Below are 12,135 nucleotides of genomic sequence, written 5' to 3'. Positions count from 1 at the left end.
GTGCCGGGCCACGGCGGGTGGGGAGGGGGGCGCGGGGGAGGGGTGTTGGAGGCTCCCGGGGCGGGAAGCAGGCTCGGCTCGCGGGGTCCCCCGGCCCCCACCCTCGCCCTCCTCCCCGGGGCCGCCGAAGGAGAGGGCGGGGCCGCTCGCCGCCCGAGGCGCCGGCGTCCGGGCTCCCGGGGCCTTGCTGCTAGTTGTCGGGCGCGTGCGTTTCCGCGCTCCGGCGCCGGGGAGCCCTCGCTGCGCTCCGAACTTTTGCCGGGCGCCGGGGCGGGGGACCCGGGGCGCGCGCCTCCGCCCGCGCGGCCGCCCCGCCCTCCTCCCCCCCGCGCGGTCCCCGCCCGCCGCGCCCGGAAAGCCCCCGCGGCTCCTCCCACCCCCGAGGGGCTTTTCTCCCGCCTGCGGCGACTTTAGTCTTCGAGCGCGGCCGCCGGGCGCTCGTTTCCGCCGGGCCGGGGCCCGCGGAGCACGGCTCTTCTGGGGCCGCGGGGGACGAGGGGCGGTGACCTCGGTGCACGCCCCGCGCCCCGGTCTCCCGGCCCGCGCCCCGGCCGCCGGCATGGTGTTGCTGGCCGGGCCCGGGCCGGAGGGCGGCGGGGCGCGCCGCGTGTCTCCGCAGCCGCCGTCCCCACCCCGGGACGCTCAGGCCGGGGAGGACCCTGCCGACTACGAGGAGTACGAGGACTTCTCGTGTCTGCCCGACACCCGCAGCATCGCCTCGGACGACTCCTTCTACCCTTTCGGAGGCGAGGAGGAATACGGCACCGCGAGCGCGGAGAGCGTCCCAGAGGGCGTCCCGGAGGAGGCGACCCTCCTGCGCGCCGCCTGCGCCAACGACGTGGGGCTGCTGAGGGCGCTGGTGCGGCGGGGGCCGAGCGCCGAGGAGGTGCAGGAGACCGACCGCAACGGCCGGGTAAGTTGGCTTCTCCGCAGGGTTCGGATCCCTCCCTGCCATTCCGCGCCACCCCGATCCCGGCTCTGCCCAGGCTCCCGCGGCGCCTCTGCCGCCGCCTAGAGCGCCTCTTCGTCGCTGTCTGGGCGTGCGGCGCGTGCGGCGCCGGGGGTGGCCTGCGCATCCCGGGCCGGGGTCACGGGCGGGGGGGTGGGGGGCGCTGCCCGAGGTCACAGCGCCGCGGGAGACGCCGCTAATCTCGCGTCCTCGCCGCCTCCTGGTCGCTTCCCGCCCCCGGAGTCCTCCTGCCCTTGAATTCTCCCCCCCACCCCCGTCCCCACCCCCCACCCCCGCCCCCACCCCCCACCCCCGGGGGCCCGCGCTCGGATCCAGGTTGGACACCTCTCGTCGGGGCTGTTCGATCTGGGCTCCCCCCGACCGTTACCCTTCCTCGCCTGCAGGGAAAACGGTTCTGCCCGGAGCCCCACTGGCGCCCCTCGGTGACCTTGCCCGTTTCCTTCTGCGCCCGAGCGCGGGCGGGCGCCTCCAGGCCCCAGGGATTCGGAGTTTCTTCCCGGAGTGCCTGCCGCCCACCTCCCCCGCCCCCAGGCCCCGGCCCTGCTGCCCCTGGTGACCCGCGTGGCGACCTGCGAGCGTGATCTGCATGGTCACCGTCAGGAGCCAGGGCCAGCCGGGGTCCCCGGAGGCAGGTTCTGGAAGGGCAGTGGAGGGGCAGACACCCACCAAATAGGGCAGGCAGAGGTGGAGGTGGAGAGAGGCACGGGGTATCCATTAATCACGTCAAGACTCACAGATGGCAGGGCGCATCTCGAAAAGGAAAGAAAAAGTTGGCTTTCGAGGACTTGAGAATGACTAGAACAGCCCAACACACGGAGGGAAAAACCGCACAGCGACCACAGCGACCAAGTGCCCGTTAGCCTGCGCTGGGTGGACAGCGGCTGCTTCTCACCTGACTGTCACAGTCTCCAGGGGCGTCTGCAGCCTCAGCCTGGCACAACTCTGGAGTGCAGGTGCACCTGCTCCCCTGCCCTAGCTGACAGAAAGGCCCCGATTGTACTTGTGTGCTGTGACCCTGTGCCTTTGGCTTATCTCTGGAGCAGAGTGGTTTGTCTCTGCCTGTGTTTTGGGCTCAGCTCAGTCAAGTTGGGACCCGCTGGTGTCACTTTCTGCCACTTGGGCGGCTCGCTTGACACAGCGTGTGAAATGGCAGAAGGGACTGTGCTTGGTGCAGCCCTGAGGCCTCCGTGGCCTTGTGACTCAGGACAGTGCCTGTATCCCAGCTTCCCTCCCCCCTCTCTGGGAAGGTGCGTGGGCCGCTGGGGCCCTTTCTGCACCTCTGCTTTGGCTATTAGTCAGGTGAGTTTTCACACACACATGTGTACAGGAGACCTCTCTTTCCTGAAGGAGGCATCAGGCCCTGCTTTTAAGGAAGCCCCACAGGGATCTGGAAGAACATGGTGGGGGGCCGGTAGGTCCTGTGTCCTGGGCAGCCTGGGGTCTCCAGTGGGCCCGGGTGGGCAGAGGCCCAGCCTGGCTTGTCCAACCCCCACTTCGAGGCTCCCCTGGGCTCAGCTTTATTATGTTCCCTTCGGGGGCAAGAAATAAAAGTTTGGGAACGGCCGCCTTCAAGCCAACTGAACGATAAGCCGATGCCAGGGGAGTTGGGCCTGACCGACTGGGTTTCTGGGCTACTTTTGAAAGCCACTCCCTCAGCATAGAGTCGGGGAAGGACAGTAGAAATGGACAGCGGAACAGGGTCCAGCCTCTCTGCCTCGGTTTCCTAGTTGTACCTCCTGGCGTGGTGAGTACGCGACCCCCTCATGCACATGGCCCTCTGACATGGCCCTTGTTTATTTTTTTATTTATTAAAAAATTTTTTTTTAACGTTTATTCATTTTTTTTAGAGACAGAGACAGAGCATGAGTGGGGAGGGATAGAGAGAGAGGGACACATAGAACCCGAAGCAGGCTCCAGACTTGGAGCTGTCAGCACAGAGCCCGATGCGGGGCTCGGACCCACGAACCGTGAGATCATGACCTGAGCTGAAGTTGGATGCTCAACCGACTGAGCCACCCACGCGCCCCTGACATGGCCCTTGTTTAGCATCTTGTCTGTTTCTCGCCAGCCTCCTCCGGCAATTTTCTCTTCTGCCAGGCAAAGCTCTTTTTCTCTCGGCTTTTCCCCTTGATTACAGAGTCTCTGTTTGTTCCTCTGCATTGAGGCTCCTCCTCTCTGCTCCCCTCCAAATCAGGATGGAGAAACGGTACTCGTCTGACAGACTGCAAGACCCTTGGGCCCCTGTATCTTCTCATCAGGAGCAAGTCCTGCGTTAGGTGCTTTGGGGGAGGAGGGAGGCCAGAGCTTCTGTTCTTCCCAGTGGCTCCTAGATTCTGTTGATCAAACAGCCTCCCTCTTCCTGTGAAAACTGAGAATTAAGTGTGGTAAAGTGCAAATACACGACCAGTGGCAAATGGGGTAGCGAGTCATTGCATAGCGTTTCTTACAGACGTATTTTGTGCCAGGCAGTGGTTAGGTCCTGTAGGAGACGTGGAGAAAAATCAAACAGTGCTTGTCTTTACGAGGCCACCTTTTATTTGAGGAGAGAACCCAGAGAGTAATAGCTCCTGGTGCTTAGAGCCAGAGGCAGGGCCCCCGAAGGCAGTCTAAAGAGATGTGGGGCTAATGTCTCCAACGCAAGCAGCTTGGAGCATCCCGGGAGCCCAGGGGAGACTTGGGGGGAGTGGAGGGAAGATGTTCTGATCTGGCTGACCGAGCCAAGGGGGTGTTGGCAGGGGCAGTATGGTTGGTTGTGGGGTGGTACAGAGAGGGGGGGATGTAGGAGCCCGAGCTGGAGACGCCAACCTGGGTCAGGTGGTAAGAGGCTGGCCCAGGGCAGCTGGCTAAGAAACAGGAGATTGGGAAGCCAGCTGTTTTCAGCATGACAGCGGTCAGCCTTGGGGCTGAGGTGTGCCTCTCCAGATGGCCACGTGACTCGCTCACCCACTGCCTTCAGGTTCTCATCCCAGGGGCACCTTCGCGGGGATCTAGCCAGCAGCCTCTGGAGCTGGGTAAGCACAGTCTAGGGGTTCAGGGATTGAGAGTGGTCACTTGAGAGAGCAGGTGACATCTGACTAAGATGTAGAGAAGATAGGTGGGGGAAAGCACACTGGGCAGAGGGCAAAGCAGGTGCAAAGGCCCTGAGGCATGAGCCCTTTGGGCCTGATCTACGAGCTTACCACAATGAGGGACAGTAAAAACCTTACAGAAAGCCCTAGAGAGAGGTTTGGGAGCAGAGGGGTAATTGCGCGAACAGCAGAATGCACAGCTCAGAGTTAGTGCCCACAGCCAGGTTTCTAGAAGAGAAATGTCTGCAAAGGCTCTGAAAGGTTTTCTGGGTATACTTGTTGAGCTAATAATCTCCTGTTAGTTAAGAAGAGCGTGCTTCCTGAGCTGACAGATGTTTCATTTGGTTTGAGTAACCAAGGATCAGATGTGTCTTGTTTAAAAACGTGCTCTCTCCTGGCTCCTGAGATGGGTTTTGTCTTGGATGTGGGTCAGCATACGGTTTTCTTCTAAAATCTTTATTGCTCTAAAAGGATTGCATCCTTTAATATGCAACACGTAAATATTTGTCAAATGATTCTCCAGTAACATTCAAACTGTGTTCTTGCTGTCATTTAGATTTATGGTGGTTTTGTTCCCTCTGACTTGGGGACACTGCAAGCTGCCATAATTCTCTTTCTTAATTCTTCTCTTCCACTTATTATCTCCTGAGTTCCACCTTTATGGCTGTGACAGCTCTGGAGACAGGACTGAAGCCAAAGGACGTGTTTGTGCTGCTTTCCCTGTTGCAGAACAGCACTTTGCGTGTCAGATAGCTCTTGAACCAAACTAGACCCAATTATGCTAAATTGAAAATGTTGCACTCCCTTTTTTTATTGTTTATAAATTTTTTTTAATGTTTACTTATTTTTTTGAAAGACAGAGACAAGGCGTGAGCAGGGGGAGGGGCAGAGAGAGAGGGAGACCCAGGCTCTGAAGTAGGCTCCAGGCTCCGAGCTGTCAGCACAGAGCCCGACGCGGGGCTCGAACTCACAGACCGTCAGATCGTGACCTGAGCCGAAGTTGGATGCTCAACTGACTGAGCCACCCAGGCGCCCCCTTTTTTTTTTTTAATGTTTTAAAAAATGTTTCTTTTTTAGAGAGAGAGAGCACGAGCAGGAGAGGGGCAGAGAGAGAGAGAGTGGGACAGAGGATCCAAAGCAGGCTCCGCCCTAACAGCAGACAGCGCCATGCGGGGCTTGAACTCACAAAGGGTGAGATCAGGACCTGAGCCGAAGTCAGATGCTTAGCCAGCTGAGCCACCCACGCACCCCTGTTGCACTCCTTTCTTGCTGTAACTCTTCTCACATATGGTTAACTTCTAGGGACTCTCCGAAGGCCCCTCCGCCCCTTTGTCTCTTGGCTCTCGGTTCAGCAAAGCCACACCTCGGCACCGGCGAACTCTTCCTTCACTCGCGTTTTATACATTTGCAGCAGTGACAGGGCCTTTTATCTTGACACACCCGTAAGGAAAAATTTGGGTTCGATTTTTGTTTCTTGTTTGTTTTTCGAATGCAGCAGCGAGATTTACAAACTTCGGAATCACCTTTCCCCAAACTGAGACTCAGGTGGTTTGGAATTCACACCCAGCCCTTCGGCGGCTCCCAGGCCTCATGCACTGAATGTGCCGAGAGTGGCCTCGCGTTGATGAAAAGTGACTTCTGGCCTCTGTGGAGTTGAGGGCCGGCAGGCAGTCAAGCGCGAGAGCTTGTGGGCAGGGAGCTTGACTTTGCTGTTGGGGCTGTATGTTAGTGTGTTATCGTAGATTCTGAAGTGTGGGGGAGGGGTGGGAAGGGACAACAAGCAGATTAGACCGGAGCCCAAGGGGCGGGAGCAGAGAGGCGGTCAGCTGAAGCCGACACGTGCATGCGGCAGACAGGCTGACCGATTTGTGCTTCTTCCTCCCCAGGGACCATGCAGGGGTGGGGGCTTTGCTCTGGGCCCAGCATCAGTAGGGAGGTCCATGTGCTTTTCTGAATCTTTGCTTTTATTTTTATTTTATTTTATTTTATTTTATTTTATTTTATTTTATTTTATTTTATTTTATTTTATTTTATTTTATTTTATTTTATTTTATTTTATTTTATTCTATTTTAAGTTTAAGTTTATTTCGTTATTTTTAGAGAGAGAGAGGGAGAGAGGGAGAACACAAGCAGGGGAGGGGCAGAGAGAGAGAGGGAGAGAGATTCCCAAGCAGGCTTCACACCATCAGTGCAGAGCCCGCCGGGAGCTCAAACTCATAAACTGGGAGATCATGACCTGAGCCGAAATCGAGAGTCGGACGCTTAACCGACGGAGCCACCCAGGTGCCCCATCTCTGATTTTTTTTTTTTTAAGGGTGTAATTTTTTAAGAACAGTTTTAGATTCACAGCAAAATTAAAGGGAAGGTACAGAGATTTCCCGTCGACCTCCTGTCCCAGCACATGCATAGGTTCCCCCGTTACCAACATCCGCAAGCAGAGTGTGTATTTGTTACAACTGATGAACCTGCATTGACCCATTAGGATCCCCCAAATCCATGGTTTACATTGGGGTTCATTCTTGGTGTTATACATTCTGTGGGTTTGGACGAATGTACCCATTATTATACCATTAAGAGTCTCCCATGTGTTTTTGATACAACTGTACCAGTTTTCCTTGGACACAAGAATGTGGAATAAGGAATAACTGTGACACCCCCAGGGCGTGTAGGACAGTAAACATTTTGCTAAGGACGGTCCAGCTCCGCTGATCTTGGCTTGACTTGAGACCAGCGGGAGTCTGCTGACGATGGCAGGACCAGGGAGGTCTTATCTGGGGTGACTCTGTCCGGTGGGTTTTCTCATCCTCCAGCAGGCTGGCCTGGGCTCGTTCTCCAGGGCAGGAGAGCGAAAAAGGATCAGCGTCCCTTCTGCTGAAGCAAGTCACAAGGCCAAGCCCTCTTGAGGGTGGATTTGCTTTTGTTTGTAAAAGATGTCATTCACTAACCCTGAGCATTTATTTGTTTATTTTAAACTTAGTTTTTTGAAGGAAAATTTCAGATAGACTCCCAAATAGAGGGTACTAAGAGCGTCTGCCTCCTAACCATCCAATATCAGTAAGCATCAGCTCCTGGGGCACCTGGGTGGCTCAGTTGGTTAAGCGTCTGACTCTGGATTTCAGCTCAGGTGACGATTTCATGGTTCATGAGTCCGAGCCCTGCATCAGGCTCTGTACTGTCAGTGGGATTTTCTCTCTCTCTCCTTTCTCTGCCCCACCCTTGCTAGCCCCACCCCTCTCAAAATAAATACACATTAAAAAAAAAAAGCATCAGTTCCCAAAGTCCTGTTTTAATTTAATTTTTCTGAGTTTTTTTTACCCATTGTTTTAGATTTTTGAAAAACTCTTTAATGTCTGACTTTATAGTATAAGCTAAATTCTTATATTTGCTTCTGTATTTAATCTACTATAAAATGGTCTTTTATTTTATTTATTTATTTATTAAAAAAATAATTTATTGTCAAGTTAGCTAACATACAGGGTGCTCTTGGCTTCGGGATTAAATTCCCATGATTCATCACTTACATACAACACCCAGTGCTCATCCCAACAAGTGCCCTCCTTAATGCCCATCACCCTTTTTCCTCTCTCCCCCCAACCCATCAACCCTCAGTTTTGTTCTCTGTATTTAAGTTTCTTATGGTTTGCCCCCCTCTCTATTTGAAACTAATTTTTTCCCTTTCCCTTCTTCCCCCATGGTCTTCTGTTAAGTTTCTCAAGTTCCACATATGAGTTAAAACATATCTGCCTGTCTCTGACTAATTTCACGTAGTATAATACCCTCCAGTTCCATCCACATTGCTGCAAATGGCTAGATTTCATTCTTTCTCGTTGCCAAGTAGTATTCCATGGTATATAAAACCACATCTTCTGTATCCATTCATCAGTTGATGGACATTTGGGTTCTTTCCATACTTTGGCTGTTGTTGAAGGCGCTGCTATAAACATTGTTGTGCATGTGGCCCTAGGCATCAGCACTCCTGTATCCTTTGGGTAAATTCCTAGTAGTGCAATTAATGGGTCGTAGCTTGGGTGAAGGTTTTAGAAATTTAGAAAGACCCTTGTCATGGGATTTTGGAACTGGAAGAGATTTTAGAGGTTATTTGTGCCCACCTTTTTGTAGTTGAAGAAAGTGAGGCTTAGGGGAGAAGGCATCTAGTACGTCAGGAGAGCCGGGTTCTAGAAGGACCCCAGGCTGCTCCCGCTGCTCCGTGGAGCCCCCCATGGGTCTCTCCACTGTGCCCTTGCCTCCTCTGGGTGTCCATGGGGAATGGGGTAGTGGTTGGGGTGATTTTGAACATCAGATTGCTTTTTCATCCTATACTTGTAAGGGAAGACTAAGGCAGAGGTGTTCTAGAAATATGAAATAACGAGGTATACGAACTCCTGGAATACCATTTATTCGTCTAACATTTATATCAGTATAATATGCAAGCTATTCAAAGCGATTTTGCACGAGAACTGCTACATATGGCTTTGAGATAGGAAATGCTCTAAGTATTTAACTAATTGTTTAAGTTGCTAGAATCCAAGCCGTCCTGTCAGATGTTTAGGTCAGTACCTCTAATGGTTATGGGATAATTCAGATTTTCTCTTCTTCCTGAGTCCGTTACGGAAATGGCTGTTTTTCTGTGGAAGTCTCCTATTTTTTCTAAGTTTTGAAGGTCAATTGTCAGAGGTTTTTATAGAGTTTCCTTTTTAATGTTTGTTATAACTGCCTTATAGCTGTTTTAGTATATTTTTAAATTTGTGCTGTTTCTCTTTTGTGATGAATATCATACAAAATATCCATCCAATTACTTCTTTTAGAGAGTCAACTTTTGCTCTTTGTTCTTTTTTTAAGTAGGGCTTCAGGCTCAGTGCAGAGCCCAGTGTCGGGTTTGAACTCACGACCCAGATATCAAGACCTGAGCTGAGATCAAGAGGGGGATGCTTAACCAGTTGAGCCATGCGGGCATCCCTCTGGATCTGCTTCCTCACTGTTTCATCAGTTTCTGTCTGTAAAAAAAAATTATTTCCTTCAGGTTTATTAAAGTAACAGTTTTGGGGGCGCCTGGGTGGCGCAGTCGGTTAAGCGTCTGACTTCAGCCAGGTCACGATCTCGTGGCCCGGGAGTTCGAGCCCCGTGTCAGGCTCTGGGCTGATGGCTCAGAGCCTGGAGCCTGTTTCCGATTCTGTGTCTCCCTCTCTCTCTGCCCCTCCCCCGTTCATGCTCTGTCTCTCTCTGTTCCAAAAATAAAAAAAAAAAAATTTACATTAGGATTTCTTTTCTTCTTCCTTATTTATTTTAGAGAGAGGGCATGGGGGAGGGGAAGAAGGAGAGGGAGGGAGAGAGAGCATCTTAAGCAGCTTCCATTTTCATTGCAGAGCCCAATGTGGGGCTTGAACTCATGACCCTGGGATCATGACCTGAGCCCAAACCAAGAGTCGAATGCTCAACCGACTGAGCCACCCAGGTGCCCCTCTTCTTTTTCTGATCTAGAAGTTATTTAGGATTATGTTTAACATTTTTAAAATACATATCTTTAAGCTTTATTAAATGAATTTTTTAAGCCTGATTCAGAAAATATGGTCTTTTTATTTAATGTTTATTTGTTTATTTATTTTGGGAGAGAAAGAGAGAGTGCAAGTAGCGGAGGGGCAAAGAGAGAGGGAGAGAGAGAATCCCAAGCAGGCTCCAAGCTGTCAGCACAGCACATATAGACCATACTGAGAATATGGTCTATATGATACTTACTTGAAATTTCTTGAGACTAGCCTTACAGCCTATTGGGTCAGTTATTCTAAATGATAACCAAATGATAGTCTATGATTTCTCCAAATTAAGTAGTTCCATACATAAAATAATATGTAATTCCTTTTTTAAAAAAAAATTTTAATGTTTATTTTTTTTTCAATGTTTATTTATTTTTGGGACAGAGAGAGACAGAGCATGAACGGGGGAGGGGCAGAGAGAGAGAGGGAGACACAGAATCGGAAACAGGCTCCAGGCTCTGAGCCATCAGCCCAGAGCCCGACGCGGGGCTTGAACTCACGGACCGCGAGATCGTGACCTGGCTGAAGTCGGACGCTTAACCGACTGCGCCACCCAGGCGCCCCTTAATGTTTATTTTTGAGAGAGAGAGAAAGGGAGAGGGCCAGAGACAGAGGGAGACACAGAATACAAAGCAGGCTCCTGGCTCTGAGCTGTCAGCACAGAGCCCAACGCAGGGCTCGAACTCGTGAACTGCAAGATCATGACCTGAGCCGGAGTCAGACACTTAACCAACTGAGCCACCCAGGCGCCCCTGTAATTCCTTTTAATTAAAAGAAATAAGAAGGTTGTAGAGAAGTTGTTAACATATGTGAACAAAGAAAGTATGTTTCATTCAAGACAATTGGGAAGTAATTTTTTTAGACAGGCTGGTGGAATGATGGTGTAGGTATGGGGTGTGTGTGTGTGTGTGTGTGTGTGTGTGTGTGTGTGTGTGTTCTTATGGAGTCAGATTTTAAGATGAAGTAGGATGTTAAGAATCCTTGATGTTATTCATTGTGTGTGTGTACATAAATGAGACTGTTTTCAAGTGATGTTCTTATAATTTTTTTTAATGTTGATTTATTTTTGAGAGAGACAGTGCGAGCAGGGGAGGGGCAGAGAGAGAGGGAGACACAGAATCCGAAGCAGGCTCCAGGATCTGAGCTGTCAGCACAGGGCCCGACGTGGGTCTCGAACTGATGAACCATGAGATCATGACCTGAGCTGAAGTCGGCCGCTCAACTGACTGAGCCACCCAGGCGCCCCTCAAGTGATGTTCTTAAGTTTGAAAGACAATTGAAGGTGAATTTTACTTATTTCTACCAAGTCAGAGATAGGAAATTACGGTAGACATGAAATCTCGAGTGACGGCTCAGTGGCAAAATTGGGTTGGAGTCGTGGGACTGAGAGCAATTTCAAAGTCACAAAAACAGATGTATGCTTCCCAAGGTGTATTCATGTCAGCTCTGAATAAGTTCAATCCGGAGTAGGCAAGTGATAGGATGTGGAGTCAAGCATTTCTCTCTTGCTTCTGTTTCTGGGATTTAACTGACTCCTGGATCAGATACAGCACCTGCCGAGCGAGGGCCATTCCAGCGGTGAGAGGCCAGGCGGGGGGTGTAGAGGTGGGCCCCTTGAAGAGGCAGGAGCAGGGTGTTACCATAAATTCAGCGTCGCACATTTCCCGAGACGGCGGAAGGTGCAGGAAGTTGATTTAAACATGAAGGAAGGTGGGCAATTAGGCTGTGTAATTCCATTTGTGAACATTCTTGAAATAATGCAGTTGTAGCAATGAAGACCAGCTTATGGGTTGCCGGGGCTAGGGTTTCTGAGAGAGGAGGAGTGAGGGCCTCCCTAACGGGGTGGCAGGCGGGGGCCTGTGGTGACGGCCAGGCCTGCATCTGGACTGTGGTGGTCTACACGTGGGTTGAAATGGCACAGAACCACCCCACCCACCCCACAGCTGAGCAAGCTCTGTGGATGGTGGCCATGTGCATTTCATGGTGGTGCCCCTGACCCGTAATTCTGTCACATGTCGACACCGGGGTGGGGGGGGGGGCGGTTTCTGTGAATCTATTCATTCTTTTTTTTTAAGTATTTATTTTGAGAGTGAGAGAGAGCAGAGGAGGGACAGAGAAAGGGGGGCAGTGAGAGGGAGGGGGAGAGAGAGGGAGACAATGCTAAGCAGGTTCCTCACTGTCAGCACATGGAGCTCGAACCCACAAACCATGACCTGAGTCAACATCAAGAGTCAGACGCTTAACCGACTGAGCCACCCAGATGGCCCGTGTCATTATTTCACGATCGCCAGTATAATAATGAAGGAAGGCAGCCCTTAAAAGTGGTTAAGGTAGAGATATTTTATGTCCATTTTACCACTGCATAAAAATTGGAAAATAAAATGAAGGCATGCGTTACCTTTTGTCTGTAGCCTTACCACCAGGAATAGATCAGTTTTAGATCTATAGTTTTTAGAAAAGCAAAGCAGTGTCAGACCTGGTTAATGTGTGGGAATGGCACCCGCTGGGAATATTAGATGTATGAGCCATTGCTACCGTGCACTGGCATCACATGAGAGCTTTTCCC

General features: G+C 51.5%; 1 protein-coding gene across 2 annotated transcripts in view; it reads left to right on the top strand.

Annotated features, from left to right (window-relative positions):
* The first annotated feature begins 421 nt into the window (after positions 1 to 421).
* ANKRD33B (ankyrin repeat domain 33B) overlaps positions 422 to 12,135 on the top strand; it is an 85,201-nt gene continuing 73,487 nt past the window's right edge. For both annotated transcript variants that reach the window (XM_045038781.1, XM_011287289.4), the window contains exon 1: positions 422 to 913. In XM_045038781.1, the coding sequence (XP_044894716.1) occupies positions 560 to 913 (354 nt within the window). In that variant the 5' untranslated portion in view covers positions 422 to 559. The remainder of the gene's footprint in view (positions 914 to 12,135) is intronic.

Source organism: Felis catus, chromosome A1 (genome assembly GCF_018350175.1).
Source record: "Felis catus isolate Fca126 chromosome A1, F.catus_Fca126_mat1.0, whole genome shotgun sequence".
Classification (NCBI taxonomy): domain Eukaryota; kingdom Metazoa; phylum Chordata; class Mammalia; order Carnivora; family Felidae; genus Felis; species Felis catus.
Note: the sequence above shows the minus strand (reverse complement) of the source record. Positions and strands in the feature narration are given on the sequence as shown.